Source organism: Tenrec ecaudatus, chromosome 10 (assembly GCF_050624435.1).
Source record: "Tenrec ecaudatus isolate mTenEca1 chromosome 10, mTenEca1.hap1, whole genome shotgun sequence".
In the NCBI taxonomy this organism is placed as follows: Eukaryota; Metazoa; Chordata; class Mammalia; order Afrosoricida; family Tenrecidae; genus Tenrec; species Tenrec ecaudatus.
In genome coordinates this window covers 50121646-50138019 of record NC_134539.1, presented here as the reverse complement: position 1 = coordinate 50138019, position 16374 = coordinate 50121646, and the positions used below count along the sequence as shown (strand labels likewise).

Genomic DNA, 16374 nt, shown 5'->3' with positions numbered 1-16374 from the left:
AACAATTATCGGTACAAACATTTTTCCCAAGGGTATGTTTATTATAAGTTAACCTGCATCCCCCCAAGTACCATGATCCACTGCTTATCTTAATGGGGGAATGCTTCCTGCCGGCTACCTGCCTAATGGCCTTGTTGACCGCATCTCTAAGTAGGAGGGCCATACCTACTAATGAAGCCTAAAAGGAATTCTTTCGACACTGCTACAGTGCAGAGGGGGCTGGCACACATTGCTATAGGAAACCCCATTTTGGATAACAAACTCAATCTTTTTTTTAAATTTAAATCATTTTATTGGGGGCTCTTACAACTCTTATTACAATCCATATATACATCCATTGTGTCCAGCACATTTGTTGCCCTCATCGTTCTCAAAACATTTGCTTTTTACTTGAGCCCTTGGTATCAGCTCCTCATTTTTTCCCTCCCTCCCAACTCCCCCCTCCCTCATGAACCCTTGATAATTTATAAATTATTATTTTGTCATGTCTTACACTGCCCAATGTCTCCCTACAGTCACTTTTCTGTTGTCCATCCCCCAGGAAGGAGGTTATCTGTAGATCCTTGTAATCTGTTCCCCCTTTCTACCCCACCTTCCCTCCTCCCTCCCAGTATCGCCACTTTCAGCACTGGTCCTGAAGGGATATTCTGTCCTGGATTCCCTGTGTTTCCAGTTCCTATCTATATCAGTTTACATCCTCTGGTCTAGCCAGACTTGTAAGGTAGAACTGGGATCATGATAGTGGGAGGGGGGACTAAATCTTGATTATGTTATATGTCTAGTATTTTGACTATTAACAACATGCTAACTCACCCTCATCTATCAGGAGGGCAAGGGAAAGTGTCACAAAAGCATGATTGGTGGTAGATCAATACATCAATGGTTACAGGCAGGGCTGCAGAAAAGGAAATGGGGCCATGATTGGGGCATGCACACTTATGTTAGACAGAAGAGCTTACAAAATTAGTTCAGGGCCCTCTGTCCAAGGCAGTCAGGATGTGATTCATGCCTATTGGATTCCCTTACCCCAAAGTTCCTTCAAGGACATCCCAGGGAAGTCCCTAATGGATAGGCCACCCTCCCTAGACTAGCCACAGAGATGGTAGTAATCCGCTTTCTAATGCTCTCTGCCTACGGCGAGGCTGTTCACAGTGCCGGTTAATGGTCAGAGGAATTCTTTGGAGGTTTAATCCATGTGGAGACCACAAGTGGCTTTGGGCTTTCACTGTTATCCTTGGCTTTCTGCAAACTCAGTGCTCAGAATTTTAATTCTAATACACATGCACAGCTTTCTTTTTTTGCTGACAACGGTACACAGAGAAAGGGGAAGGCAGAAGGTAGGAGTCAAAGTTAAACCTGGCCCACAAATTCCTGAGAAACGTTCACCTGTTTCCTTGGAGACGTCCCTCCAGGAGTTGTACAGTGTAAGTGACCCTGTGGTAGACTGGGTGAGAAACAAATCCCAAGACACTCGTGTGTGTATAAGTGAGATCGTTATCTTAAAGAGCAATTGTACATTGAGAAAACATCCCAGCCCAGTCCTGATCAAGTCCATAAGCCTGATATTAGCCCATATGTCCAATACTAGTCCATAAAGTCCTCTTCAGACTCATGAAGCACATGCAGTGATGCCGAATGCAGGAAGATCACAGGCCAGTGGGTGGAAATCTTGTGGATCCAGTGGAAGTGGAAGCATCTCAGCGCTGGTGTGGGTCTCCACGTGGCTCCTCCAGCTCCCTATGTGTGGCTCCTCAACAGGAAGGTAAAACAGAGTGAGTCTGTGGCCTGAATCCCAGGAGGAAGAGAGGAAGTTCCCAGAATCCTCATGAGAAGGCCGCACCTACAAGGAAGCATCACCAGGCTGGGACCTGATTGATAGGCTAGACTCCACCCCTTCACTCTTAATATCCTCAAGTTGACATGGGATTACGTAACTACCACAGACCCCAAACAAAACCCTTCAGTTCTCAGTATCTCAGTTTTTCTCCTGTAAAACTGTCCGATTTCATAGTTTACTTCTCAAAGGGGTCTTCCCCGTGATTTCATTTAATCTAGGGTAGACATCACTGTGGCCTATTTCCATTTGGAAACACTGGGGTTCCCTGGGGCACAGCTTGACAACTACCCAATGTATCCTCATCCTTAGAAGTTATTTTAGCTGATCCTCATGAAACATAGTCAAAGACTACCTAATGCCCAGAAAATACACGAGAAGTAACAGGATCTGAAGAAGCCCAGCCCTCTGATAGGGTTGGGTTTGAAGAGACCTAGAAAAATCCACAATCTCAGACATTCTGGGATTCTGTGGTGTGCAGACTGGCCTCTGACCTCCCATTCATACTGCCTATCCCTCCCCCACCCCCTTGAGGAATTGTGATTGTGACACAAACCAGTTTTGCCAGCTCAGTCCCTGGCGCAGGATCCTCTTTCCAGGGCCCAAGCTTGTGACTCTGCACTTTGTGTTGCCTCTGAGCCTAGTGAGAGGGTGAGGAGGTGGGAGCGACTTGAACACAGCAGTCTTGGACTACAGGAAGACGCCGCTGGGCTTTGTTTTTAAAGAAGAGTGGGAGAAAAAAATTACATGTATGTGTGCTCCTAGATAAAGAAATAATAAGATGATAACCCAGGGAGGCCCTCTTCTTCACCTCACCCCTCCAGCATTGCCGTTGTCCTTGCTTGAGCCGGTCCTGCTCCAGCACCTTTGCACTTGCCTGGAGGAAGCATCCCCTGATCTTCCCCTGGCTGCATGTGCACTTACCCAGTAAGCAAGGAAAGCACGTGCTTTGGGCATGAACAAAACAGGACATTGTGCACAACTCTCTTTTAGGCCACAATATTGTACGATGTGGTGGTCCGGAGTCAAGGGATCTGAGAGTGCCTGGCACTGTAGCCCAAAACAGAGACCAGGTTGATTTAAGATGTTCGAACTTTATTCCTACAAGTGCTTATAGAAGGAGACAGCCAGGTTTCTGCTTCGGAGCGGTTTCAAAGACCCAGTGAGAACCAAACCAATTACATACCCCAAACTTCGGGGCAGGTCCCTAGGTCGGGGGGATGGGATGGGATGGGGAACAGTTAACAATATTGCTATAGTGGTGTGGTAGTCACCTAATCTGGTGTCAATTTGAGAGGATTACGTGTGAAGGGGTGGAGTCTAGTCTTTCAATCGGATCATAGCCAATGAGTCTTCTGTGTGGGCATGGTCTTCTGAGAATTTGGGGAAATCTGGTATGTCCTTTTTGGAGTTGGGAGACTCTCTGCTACTCCCTGGGAGACACTGCAGAAGACAAGCCACATGGACACAACCAGACCTCGGAAGCCGGGGAAGCCACAGAGAGACCCCTGCCAGCGCTGAGATGCTTACAACGCCACTGGACCCAAAGACTTTCTTTCTACTCACTGGCTTGTGATCATCCTGCATTTGACTTCATTGCATATACTTTGTGAGTCTGAAGAGGACTTTCTAGATTGGTATCAGACCTATGGCCTTGATCTGGACTGGGTTGGGAAGTTTTCTCAATGTTCAATTGCTCTTCTATATAAACCTCTCATATATATTTATGAACTTATTTCTCTTAACACAGTGGTGTCAGACCACCACCTCCCCTTGGACTACGTATTGGGGAGGAAGAGGTGTCTATTCCCATGACTAAGGAACCCTGGTGGTACAATGGCTAGGCACTTGGCTACTAACCAAAAAGGTGGCAGTCCAAATCACCATCAAGGTAGTTCTACTCTGTCCGAGAGGGCCACCATGAGGCATAAACTGACTTAAGCAGTGGGTTTATCATGACTACTGACATACAGCCTTTTATGGAGAAGCACAACGACTTCATTCTTACAAAAGAACTAACTTTACTGATTGAGGGAAGACAAATTCTACTCATATGCCCTGGTGGTGTCCTAAGTTAGGAGTGGGCTACTACTGGCAAAGTCAGCAGTTCAAACCCAACAAGCTGCTCTTTGGGAGGAAAATGAAGCTTGCTGCTCCTGTACAAATGCACAGTGTGAGAAACACAAAATTGCAGTTTTGCTCTGTCCTATAGGGGCGCTATGAGCTGCAATTGACTCCATGGGAGAGAGGGGTTTTTGTTTGTTTATTTGTTTGTCTTTTAGGTGTGTATGATTCTGAGACAGTTTAGGAATGAAGCTGGATTCTTCCATGCCCACATTCCGAGTTCGGATGACTGCGGAATTTCCCCAGATTACATGTCTGGGCTCAACCACGCCCCATACCTAGTTAACTTTCAACTTGCGGTCACTTTCGACTGCATATTCCCCCTTGCAAGAGTAATACATTTGTCGGTTCCACTCCCTGGCTCTGCAGCATTCAACACTTGGCCAGTTCTGCCTGGACACAGGAGCAAGAGATTAAACAGCTGGGATGTTTGAGTTGAACCCAAGCACAAAGAATGCCGGCGGAGGACTGAACCCAAGGCACTGGTTGACAGCACGTGCATACCATCCCATAAGTGATGACGCTCCATCCAGAAGCCTTTGCCAAGTCCCCACTCAGAAAACCTGCTGCGAACACACCCGATTACTATAACTTTATCCATACAGCCTTAATTCCCAGAATTCTTTACCTCTTTTTATGAGTAAACACACTGTCCTTCCCACCTAAAGTCCCTTAAATGTCCTTTTCCCTTGTTCAAGAAAACCTGGTCTGCATTCAACAGGCTCCTTCAAGTCTCCCCTTGCAAGATGTTTATCCAATAAACATATTTCACACCCATCCTTGCAAGGTGTTTCTCTAATCAACATTTTTGCTTGTGTGGCAAACTTGGATTTCTGCTTTGCTGTCCTTACTGAGCAGAGAAAGAACCTTCAACTGGAAGCTTGTTCTGGTAACAATTCTATAATAGAACACAAATACAATGTGCACTTCCTAATGTTGAAATTGCTTTAAGCAGCAAACGTGGCGAAGAAAGCTGATGGTGCCCGGCTATCAAAAGAAATAGCATCTGGGGTCTTTAAAGGCTTGAAGGTAAACAAGCAGCCATCTAGCTCAGAAGCAACAAAGCCCCACGTGGAAGAAGCACACCAGCCTGTGCGATCATGAGGTGTCAAAGAGATTAGGCATCAGGCATCATCAGAATAAAAAATCTTACCATAGTGAATGAGGAGGGAGTGTGGAGTGGAGAATCAAAGCCCATTTGTAGGCCACTGGGCATCCCTTTACAGAAGGGTCTCTGGGAGGAGACAAGCCAGTCAGGGTGCCATGTAGCAATGATGAAAAATACAACTAGTTCCTCTAGTTCCTAAATGCTTCCTCCTCCCCCTCCCCAACCCCCACTATCATGATCCCAATTCTACCTTGCAAATCCGGCTAAGACCAGAGGATGTACACTGGTACAGATAGGAACTGGAAACACAGGGAATCCAGGGCGAATTATCCCTTCAGAACCAGTGGTGTGAGGGGTGATACTGGGAAGGTAGAGGGAGGGTGGGTTAGAAAGGGGGAACCGATTACAAGGATCTACATGTGACCTCCTCCCTGGGGGGCAGAAAACAGAAAAGGGGGTGAAGGGAGATGTCAGACAGGGCAAGATATGACAAAATAATAATTTATAAATTATCAAGAGCTCATGAGGGAGGGGGAGCGGGGAGGGAGAGGGGGAAAAAGAGGATCTAATGCAAAGGGCTTAAGTGGAGAGAAAATGTTTTGAGAATGATGAGGGCAATGAATGTACAGATGTGCTTTACACAATTGATTTATGTATGGATTGTGATAAGAGCTGTATGAGCCCCTAATAAAACGATTAGAAAAAAGAAAAAAGAAGTTGCTTTTTGCATATTCAATTGCAAACTACACAACAGAAAGTTCATTTTTGGCCTCAAAGAGATACAAAGACCCTCATCGTACAGTGTTGATTCAAGAAAGACTGGCGTTACTGTACTTACTATGTAAGGAAATTGTTTTTTCAGCAGTCTAATTGGGATTAAATTATCTAAGAATTTTAAAAAGCAGAGTAGAAAAATTCTTAATGATAGCATGTTAGAGATGAAAGGTTTATCTGAAAATAAATTAGAATTTGCTGGAGCTGTTTTCTGATCAATAAATTTTCTTTTATAACATCTTCTCATTTGTTCATTTATAATTAAAATGTTATGAAACAAGCATCGAAGCATGACCTACTTAAAGCAAAATGAGTAAGAGTCAATATTTTGTTCTGAGAGATCAACAGGATTTTAAATTGATCAATGAAACAACAAAGTTCACTGACTCATTTTCTCTGTTACAGAATAGGTGAACCCCGCCCCCCACACACACACTGGGGTGAAAGAGAGCCCAACAGAACCCCCCACACTGGGGCGAAGGGAGCATAGCAGAGCAGCAAGGGGAGCAAAGCAACAAAGTCTCTGAGGAATCCTGAAAATAGACTTAGACTCGGAGGGCAGGGCTTGGCACCTCCTCAGACTCAATCAGAAAACATTCATAAGGGTCAGCAGACAGACCTCGAACTATTTATAGCCCTTTTATCTCTGTCAGAGGAAACCAGCCTCTAACAACCCAAGGGTCAGTAGGCGCAAACATACAGTGATCGTATATACATATTATAGTAAAGTCATAGAGGATAAGAAAGATAGGAGAGTAAAATCAAGGAGTCAGACACGTTTTATGGTATCATGCTCCCCTTAGCTCCTCGCGATGGGCCCCAAGGAACTGGGAGATGTAAGAGAGAGCCCCTTTACAATCTTGTGTATTTGTAGGTGGCCTTAAAACATGCACATTCAGCAGGTACATTGTCACAAGGTGGGTGGTATCTACATTTAGGTTCCTGACCTCACAGGTGAGGAAACCTAATGCCTGCATTGGGGGCAGGCAGGAGGGAGGTTGGGTGACAGGACAGGAAGAGAGAAAGGATGTCTGCATAGCAATCAGCCATGTGCTTGCAAGAGGTAACTTTTAAAGCAGCACCATTACGGGAGGGTATAGTGGGGAACAATATTGATTATGAGAATGTAATTGACACTTACCTCCAACTCAAAAGGGTGAAGGCCTCCCTCCACCCCAGAAACCCAGTCTGCCAGGCTTCTTAATACATAAGAATAAAGGATTCATTCATATACACTCTCTTCCCATGTTCTGCTCCCCACATTTCGTTTTTTTTTTCTTCCCATGTCTATCTACATAAGATAGGCAAGATAAACAATCCTGAGGAGAAAACAATGGGGCCAAAGGTTCTGGGGGAACAGGGGAGAGAGAGAGGTGGGGAAAAGGGAAGGGGGAGCCAACAAATCCAGAGACAAGGGAACAAGAAGAGAGCTAAAGGGATGGAGAGGAGGGCATATGCAGAATGCCTGGTGGGGTTCAATCACAGGCAATGTAGCCAAGAGGACTTACTGAAAACCGAATGAAGGTCGGACATGATAGCAGGACAGGATAAAAGTACAAGGAAATAGAGGAAAGAACTAGGAGGCAAAAGACATAGAGGTATAAATATAGGCATGTATCTATGTAAATATATTTATATATAATGATAGGGATATAGGCCTATGTACACATTTTTATATGTTAAGTATTAAAGAAGGAGATGGACATTGGGCCTCTACCCAAGTACTCCCTCAATGAAAGAATAATTTGTTCTAATAACCTGGCATTCTGTGACACTCACCTTCCCAACACAATCGCTGAAGACACAATGTGTGCATAAGCAAATGTGGTGAAGAAATATGATGGTGCCCAGCTATCAAAAGATATAGCGTCTGGGGTCTTAAAGGCTTGAAGTTAAACAAGCAGCCCACATGGAAGCAACAAAGCCCACATGGAAGAAGCACACCAGCCTGTGTGATCACAAGGTGTTGACAGGACCAGGTATCAGACATCAGAAGACCCAAAGCAATCATAGTGATTCGAATGGGTGGGGTCAGTCGGAGTGGAAACTCAAAGTCCATCTATAGACAATTGGACATCCCCTCACAGAAGGGTCACAAGGAAGGGACAAGTCAGCCAGGGTGCAGTATAGCCCCAATGAAACACACAACATTCCTCTAGTTCTTTTTTTCCCCCTCTAGTTCTTGAATGCTTCCTCCCCGCTACTATCATGGCCCCAGTTCTATCTTACAAACCCAGCTAGACTGGAGCACATATACTGGTACAGATAATTGCTCTCGACGACACACAGAATGCAGGACAGTACTGGGAGTAGCGATGCCATGAGGGTAGGGGGAAGTGGGAGAAAGGGGAAACCAACCACAAGGATCAGCATATAGTGCCCCCCCCAGGGGGACGAACAACAAGAAACATGGGCGGAGACAGCGGATGGTGTAAGATATGAAAGCAATAATCATTTATAATTTATCAAGCAATAATCATTTATCAAGGGTTCATGAGGGTGGGTGGGTGGGGGGTGATGAGCTGAAAGCAGGGTTCAAGTAGAAAGTGTTTTTGAAATGATGGCAGCATACATACAAATGTGCTTGATACAGTTGATGTATGGATTGTTATAAGAGCTCTAAGAGCCCCAATACGAGCTGTATCTATAACATAGAGCTTCAAAAAGTTAACGGAAAATGGAAATAAAAGGAAAATGGGAAATTTCCACAAACGTTTTGAAACTCCACTTATAAAATATATCAAAATTAATTATGGTATTGAAGAATATCAGAGAATTAAGTGTGTTCATTTCCTGACTTGTAAGTTATATCATTAAATTTGTTTCCATTTGGGACAACAATAAAAAAGCATCCGTGAGCTCTCTGCTGTGGACCATAGAGCAGGGCTCCGTGCGCGGTAAAGCAGCGGGGCAGCGGGAAAGGACGGGCACGAGGCTGCAAGCATGGGCTTCACAGAAGAACCATGGTGAGGATGGCCCGTGCTGGGCAGCGCTTTGTGCTGCGGTGCACAATGGCACCCAACAACAACACTGCGGGATGTTAAGAAAGAGAAATGGAAACAAGGGAGCAGTGGCTATGAAAGAGAATGCTGGAGGGTCTGCCATGGGTGAGCTGAATCAGGTGTGTGGACTGCTGCATGTAAATATATGATGTGCTCTGGGAACCTTCCCCTAACTCTCCGTAAAAAGGTCAAAAATAAGAAGGGTGGGAAGGGGGTGGGGGCAATGAACTGATACCAAGGGCTCAAGTAGAAAGAAAATGTTTTGAGAATGATGATGGCAACATATGTATAAATGTGCTTGACACAATGTATGTATGTATGGATTGTGATGCGTTGTACAAGCCCCTAATAAAATGATTTTTTTAAAGTTCAAAAAATATGTGTAATTATTTAGGTATATATAGAAAAACAGTAGTATTCTGCATTCACTAAGAAATGATAATCGAGTTCATCTCATGCCAGTAACATGTCATATGTCACTTTGCCTCCAATCACTAATCTCACATTTAAAAAGAAGTCACATCGTGAACAGCTAAGGCATGCACACTCACATGACTCATGTAACCCGTTCTGAGCAGGGGAGCAGAAGAGGGACCTCGTGGATTATCAGTGGTCTGGGCCCTCACATGTCTTAACCCAGCCCTGCCTCCTCCCCACTCAGATCTTTGCTCCTTCCCTGGCCACCTGGTCCCAAGATGCCCTCGTCACCATTCCCTTGGATGACTGGTCCTATTAGCCTCATCTGAAAGCATACTGCTGGCTTGCTTGGGCGGGCTCCTCCCAGGTTCTACAGAGGCAGTGGGAAGGCGTCAGGCACCGATGAGCCACACATACTTAGTAAATGAGCAAGGTGGACGGGTTGGCTTTCATTTCTTATTTTATAGCCTTGTTTTAAATTTTTGCGAACAGTATGTATTCATTACCTTTGCAAAACAAAACAAAATGCCTTTTCTTCTTCTTAAACAGGGAAAGAAGGGGGGACGGTGGGGGGAAGTAGTTAGATTCCTGCCAAGGATTTCTCCCTCAGCAAGTCTTCTAATGTTAAACACGTCTCCAGACTCATGGCCATCCAGTGATTCCAACCCACGGTGACCCTACAGGTCCGAGACTGTCACTCTCTGCAAGAGTAGAAAGTGTCCCCTTGCTTCCCCAGATGGAAGCAAGTGTCCCCTTGCTTTCCGATGGAGAGCAAGTCCCTCCTAGGACTGACCGGGCAGGCGAGGGCCAGAGAGAGGTGGGGCCTCACCGGAGTGCGCACAGCATCTGCAAGCCAGGACTGAACCATTACCCCCAAATCAGCAGACACCTCCCAGAAATGTTCCGTTTGCCAGGCGGCAGAGAAGCGTGTGAGTAGGCAGTGGGGCGCAGAGGGCCTCAGAGGGAGGATGAGTGACAAAGGGTGAAGACTGGGAGACTGGGTGTGAGGTGAAGGGGCTAGGGGGAGAGAATAAGGTTCTACAGGACTGGGCTTCAGCGAAGTGGAAGTGAGCAGATGACACTGGGGTGCGCAGGGTGAAAGGACGTGAGGATGACGCCCCCAAACGTTTTTCACTGCCATGCGGTAGGTCTGCCCCGCGGGTTTCCCAGACCATCTGCAGGGGACGGACAGCCTCGTCTCTCTCCTGTAGAGCTGCTGGTGGTTTCAAACTGCTGACCCTTGCGGCCGGGGAGCTCATTCGGAGGGGACGTGCAGCGGCGGGGGCAGGGGGTAGAGGTGGCGAGGGGAGGAGAGTGAAGACCGCAGGCAGGGTGCTGGCACAGCGGGGCGCAGCGGGGCGCAGCGGAGGGGCGGGGCGGAGAGGTGAGCGCCCCTGCAGCGCGCTCGCACGTCCCCCGCGCTCAGCCGCCGGCCCCGCCCCCAGCGGCCGTGCGCCTGCGCACCTGTGCCGCCGCCGCCGCCGCCCCGGAGCCCGCGTTTCTGGACCCGGTTTTTGGCAAAGCAGGTGCGTTCTGGGGCCCGGGCCGGAGACTCGTCGGCGGAGCGTGCCAGAATTGAGGAGGGGACCCAGGAGGCCGTTCCCAACAGCGGCCAGGGCCCCTGGGCCTCCCCGCTGTAGACGGTTGCTGCAGGGATTTCGGGGCACCCGGCCGGGTCCCCCGCGAGCCCAAGAGGCTAGGAGGGAGGGGAGCTATTCGGGGCTGCGACCCAGAGCCCCGGTCGGCCCGGCTTCCAGAAGTGGGGAGCCACTTCTTGTGGACCGGGAGCCAGCACCCTTTGTGTCAGTGACGCCCTTTGTGATTTGGGACTAGCCCCGCCCCACACGCGCCCCCCATCTACCCACCTGCGAAGTGGTCCGCTCTAAATTCCAGACTGACGTTTAAATTCATGTCCGTGCAGGATTTCCCCCAGGACTGGCCCCCTGCGCCCCATTTATCAGCCACCCTTATCACAGCCACGCCCTCAGCATCTCCATGGCAACCCCAAGGGTCCCTGAACCCTGACCCTTCAGGTGATGGCTGGGTTGGCTTGATTCTGCTCTGCCTGGGGAACAAGCAGGTGATTTGTTTCTTATGCTTTAAGTCAGTGACCGTTTCCTTTGTTCTTCTGCAAGGCTCGTGTTACCGGTGAATTGTTATTATCCCCAGTAAGGATAGAAACGAGATGCTGAGAGGGTTAGCACCCTCGCAGGACCAGGCTGCCATTTTTCTTCCACTATTACAGGTTCATCAAAATCGGATTAAAAAAAAATCCAACTATGGATAAGTATGGTGCAGTGGAAAGGGGTACTGGCCTAGTCCGGGAGTATGGGTTCTAGTTCTGGTGGTACCGCTGACTTGCTGTGTGACGTTAGGCAAGCGTTTGCCCTTTCTGGCCCTGGTCAACCCTGCTGGATAGTGAGGGGATTGGTCTACAAGAACGCTCTTAAACTTGGCATTGCTAATAATAATGATAATTATAGTAACAGTTGTCTACCTTCCCTTGACCTACAAGGCCCTGCCCCAGGGCCTTTGCACTTGTCAGGAGCACTTAACTATACCTCTACTTCCCACTTGTTTGCACTTCAGAGCCCCATTGATGCTTTCTTTGCTTCAGAACAAACTTCTTTAACCACAAAGTCTAGATCGGCCCCAGATTTATAGACTCAAGGTACTTCTCTGTTAATTACACTTAAGTGTTTGTGTAATTGTTTGTCTAATGCCTGTATCTCTTCTTTTAAATGTCCTAAGGGCTGGAAATCTTCCCCATTTCCCAGCCTCTAGCAAATAATAGGGCTGTTAGAATGGGAATAAAAGCAAAGAGGAGCCAGAGAGTGGGTTTAATTAACAGGTTTTGTTATAGTTAAGGAAGGACCTTCCAGGATGTTTAGAATGAAGTAAGAATAAAGGGGGAAGGTGAGGGGAGATTTGAAGACTGAGTGCAGAGAGAAGAGCCGAAAGTAAGAAAGGGGAGAGCTAGAGAGAGGAAGAGACAGCCGATGGATAGCCCCCCCACTTTCCCCCCCTCTCTTCCCCTCCCTCATTGGCTGTGGTACCAGCTGAATGGTGAAGAGGGGTTTGGGTGAGAGGTCTTGAGAAGGTGAGGCGTCAGATTATGCCCAGTTGGGGATGAAGGGGTTAGAGACCTACAGTTCCTCATGTTGTGGTAACCCCCAACCATAAAATTATTTTTGTTGCTACTTCACAACAGTAATTTTGTTAGTTATGAATCGCAATGTAAATACCTGATATACAGAATGTATTTTCATTGTTACAAATTGAACATAATTAAGTGATTAATCACAAAATGATATGTAATTATATATTGTGAATTTTTTCTTTTATTGGGGGCTCATATCTCCTTATTCACAATTACATATTGTGAATTTTTTCTTCCTTTTATTGGGGGCTCTTACATCTCAATCCATACATTCATCCAGTGCATCAAGCACATTTGCACATATGCTGCTATCATCATTTTCAAAGCACTCTCTTACCACTTGAGCCCCTAATATCAGCTTCCCATTTTTTCCCTTCCCCCACTGCTCTCCCTCACGAATCCTTGATAAGTTATAGATTATTATTTTTATATCTCACATCATCCTCCATCACCTCACCCACTTTTCCATTATTCATCCCCCTGGGAGAGGGTTATAGATTGATCTTTGTGATCCATTTCCCCTTTCTCCCCCCACCCTCCCATAATCCTCCTGGTACCTCTACTCTCATTGTTGGCCCTGAGGGGTTTATCTATCCTGGATTCCCTGTGTTTCAGGCTCTTATCTGTAGCAGTGTGCATGCTCTGGTCTGGCCAGATTTGTGAGATAGAGTTGAGGTCATGATAGTGTGGGGAGGAAGCACCAAAGAACTAGAGGAAAGGTGTGTGTTTCACCAGTGCTATTTTGCACCCTGACTGGCTCATCTCTTCCCTGTGACCCCTCTGTGAGGGGATGTCCAATTGTCTGCAGATGAACACTGGGTCTCCACTCCATGCCCCTCCCCCATTCACATTGGATATAATTTTGTTCTGGGTCTCGGGTGTCCGATATCAGATGCCATCAACACCTCATGATCACACAGGCTGGTGTGTTGCTTCCATGTGGCTTGGTTGCCTCCTAATTCTTTCCTCCATTTACTTTCCTCTTGTCCCACCATCATGCTCGCACTTCATTCGAGTTTAATTAATTCCTCGCAGCTACATTGCCCTTGATTAAGCCCCACTAGGCATCCTATGCCCTTCTCTCTCCATTGAATTTGGTTCACTTGTTGTCCCCTTGTCCCTGGGCTGGTCCCCACCCCCCTTTCCTTTCTCCCACTTCCCTTGAAATATTTCTAATGGCAAGTAAATGAAATTTTGTCTAGAAGCATGGTTTAGCATGGGGAGCAGTCTTTACGCCGGGTACGTATGTGGGTGTATCTGCATGTGGGTGGACCCCCTGGAGACGGCTAGAGGAGCAATTTCTTGGTTTCTAAGACCATTGGAAATATGTGTTTTCCGATGGTCTTAGGTGACCCCTGTGAGAGGGTCATTCAACTCCTAAAGCGGTCGCAACCCACAGGTAGAGAACCACTGCTTCAGGGCCTAGACATTTTGAGCCCAGGTGGTGGAGTGGTTACGCTTTGGGCAGCAGTCCACAGGAGCCACTCCTGAAGAGAAAGTCCGGGTTTTCTACTCCTGCAAACAGTTAGTCTCAGAAACTCAAGGGGCAGTTCTACCCTTTCCTATCAGTCGCTTTGAGCCGGCATTGACAGTTTTTTGTTGGGTGAATGAATGAATGATCTCATTTAATCCAAACATCGCTAGTGTCTCATCATTGTGCTCAACTTACATATGAAAAGTGTGAGTGTGACCTTCATGAGGTCACACCGTGAGTTAGCAGAGCTGGAATCTGAACTCAGTCTGACTCCCAAGTCCTGAACTTCCACTTTATCTGTCTCATTCCAGGATCCTGTACTGTGGACAGTGTTACCTGAGCCACCCAGTGCCAACCAGCAAGTCGGCCTGACCAGGCCTGGAAAGAGAGGCCTTGTAGGTTGTGGAGAGGTGATTCTGTTGCCCTTTGGTCCCTGAGAGCTCAGGTGGAATTGGGTGGTCCTGTGAACTTGGCCTCTTCTTGCACACCCATGGCACCCCGACTACAGATACGGCTGATGACATGGGACGTGAAGGATACACTGCTCCGGCTCCGCCACCCAGTCGGGGAGGAGTATGCCACCCAGGCCCGGGCCCATGGGCTGAAGGTGGAGGCCGCAGCTCTGGGGCAAGCCTTCAGGCAGGCATATAAGGCTCAGAGTCACAGCTTCCCCAACTACGGCCTGAGCCGGGGCCTCACCTCCCGCCAGTGGTGGCTGGATGTGGTTCTGCAGACCTTCCGCCTGGCAGGCGTTCAGGATGTGCAGGCCGTGACCCCTATTGCCAAGCAGCTGTATGAAGACTTCAGCAGCCCCGGCACCTGGCAAGTGCTGGAGGGGGCCAAGGCCACCCTAATGGCGTGCCGAAATCGAGGTCTGAAGCTGGCAGTGGTGTCCAACTTCGACCAGCGGCTGGAGGACATCCTGGTGGGTCTTGGCCTGCGGGAACACTTTGATTTTGTGCTGACCTCTGAGGCTGCTGGCTGGCCCAAGCCTGACCCCCGCATTTTCCATAAGGCCTTGCAGCTGGCTCACATGGAGCCGGCGGTGGCAGCCCATATTGGGGACAGTTACCGCTGTGATTACCAGGGAGCCCAGGCGATAGGTATGCACAGTTTCCTGGTGACTGGCCCGGAGCCCCTGGCTCCCGAGGTCAGGAATACTGTCCCTGAAGAACACATCCTCCCTTCACTGTCCCATCTCCTGCCTGCCCTTGACCGCCTGCAAGACTCGCTCCCAGGGCTTTGAGTGTGCCAAGGGAGGCGCGAGACCCATGGCCCTGCAGAAACCTCTAAGCCAACGTCGGAGGCTTGGAACTCCCTTCTCTACAAACCTGGCCTTCGCCCCACTCCACTCAGCCTATACAGGGTGTCGGCGTTCTGCCCTGCCTCACTAACCTGCTCCTCGTCTCAGATGCTTCTTGTCCACGCATGTGCATCTTTTTTTATTCTTCAGTCTCCTCTCACAAGATTCACGGGGAGCCCAGGTTGCTTCAAAACGGAGCACTTCCAACCTTCACGTTAGCAGCAGGGCCCTGTCACCTTGGGCTGTCACACAGTGTACAAAACAAAGCTCCACAAACAGCCACCTAGACACCTCCTCCCTTTGGAAGCCTGGGGTGAGGGGAGCCAAGTTCGAAAATCGGGTGGTTGAGCTGTCCTACCCCCTAGGACCAGTCTGAATGGGGGGTTTTAGATGAAAAGCCACCGTGAGCACCTGCCCTGCGGCAGGCGCTCTGCTGAGGTGTATACACATTCCCTTGTTAAGGGAACCAGGGCAGGTGTTGTGAACCCCACCCCGTCCCGCTTTACAAATAAGACATGGAGGTTAAATACCCAGTTGGAGTCGCAGGTAGGAAGAGGTGGAGTCAGGAGTCAAATCTTGGCATGTTGGAGTCCGAAGGCCATGGGCTTAACCCCTCCCTCTCCTGACTGCACGTGGAAGGAATGTCACGTGTGGAGCCCTGGCGAGTGAGCAGGCTCTTCTAAAGCATGCCGACCTGGAGGGTGAGTAGCGGCTTGGGGAAAAGGTGCAGGGAAAGAGGCCAAGCTCCGAATGGGGGGGGGGGGGGATTGTAAGGAATCAGCGGGGTGGGGGTGGGGGAAATGAGATTGGAGGAGGGGGTTTGGGTTTTAAAATTCCATTTCTCTTCCTACCTGACCCTTCTACAAACCTTTCTGCTTGGTCGTTATTGGGTATGAACCTTTATGCCTTTGCCCAGCACTAGGTGCCCGGGATCCCACAGCTACCAAACAGGTACATATGGTGTGTATGTTCAGGCGCCAATAAGGGTAACTAGGGAGGGGCTTCTACAGGAGTGTCTGAACTGGGGCAGGGTGGAGGTGGTATTGAACTGGCTCAAGGAGTAGGGGAGGGTGGCATTTCTGGCAGCAGGAACATGAACTGTGTCCTAAAGGCCGACAGGTATAGGGGAGGCTTGGGGCCTTCAGGGGCCAAGCTGCAGACCTTGGCTTTGGTTCAAG

At 48.4% G+C, this 16374-nt stretch overlaps 1 protein-coding gene across 1 annotated transcript; it reads left to right on the top strand.

Moving 5' to 3' along the window:
* Positions 1 to 10722: 10722 nt before the first annotated feature.
* HDHD3 (haloacid dehalogenase like hydrolase domain containing 3) lies at positions 10723 to 15942 on the top strand. Its single transcript, XM_075559030.1, has 2 exons — positions 10723 to 10785; positions 14205 to 15942. Exon 2 carries the CDS (start codon positions 14384 to 14386, stop codon positions 15137 to 15139), a length of 756 nt encoding a protein of 251 aa, XP_075415145.1. The 5' UTR covers positions 10723 to 10785; positions 14205 to 14383; the 3' UTR covers positions 15140 to 15942.
* The last annotated feature ends 432 nt before the right edge of the window (positions 15943 to 16374 follow it).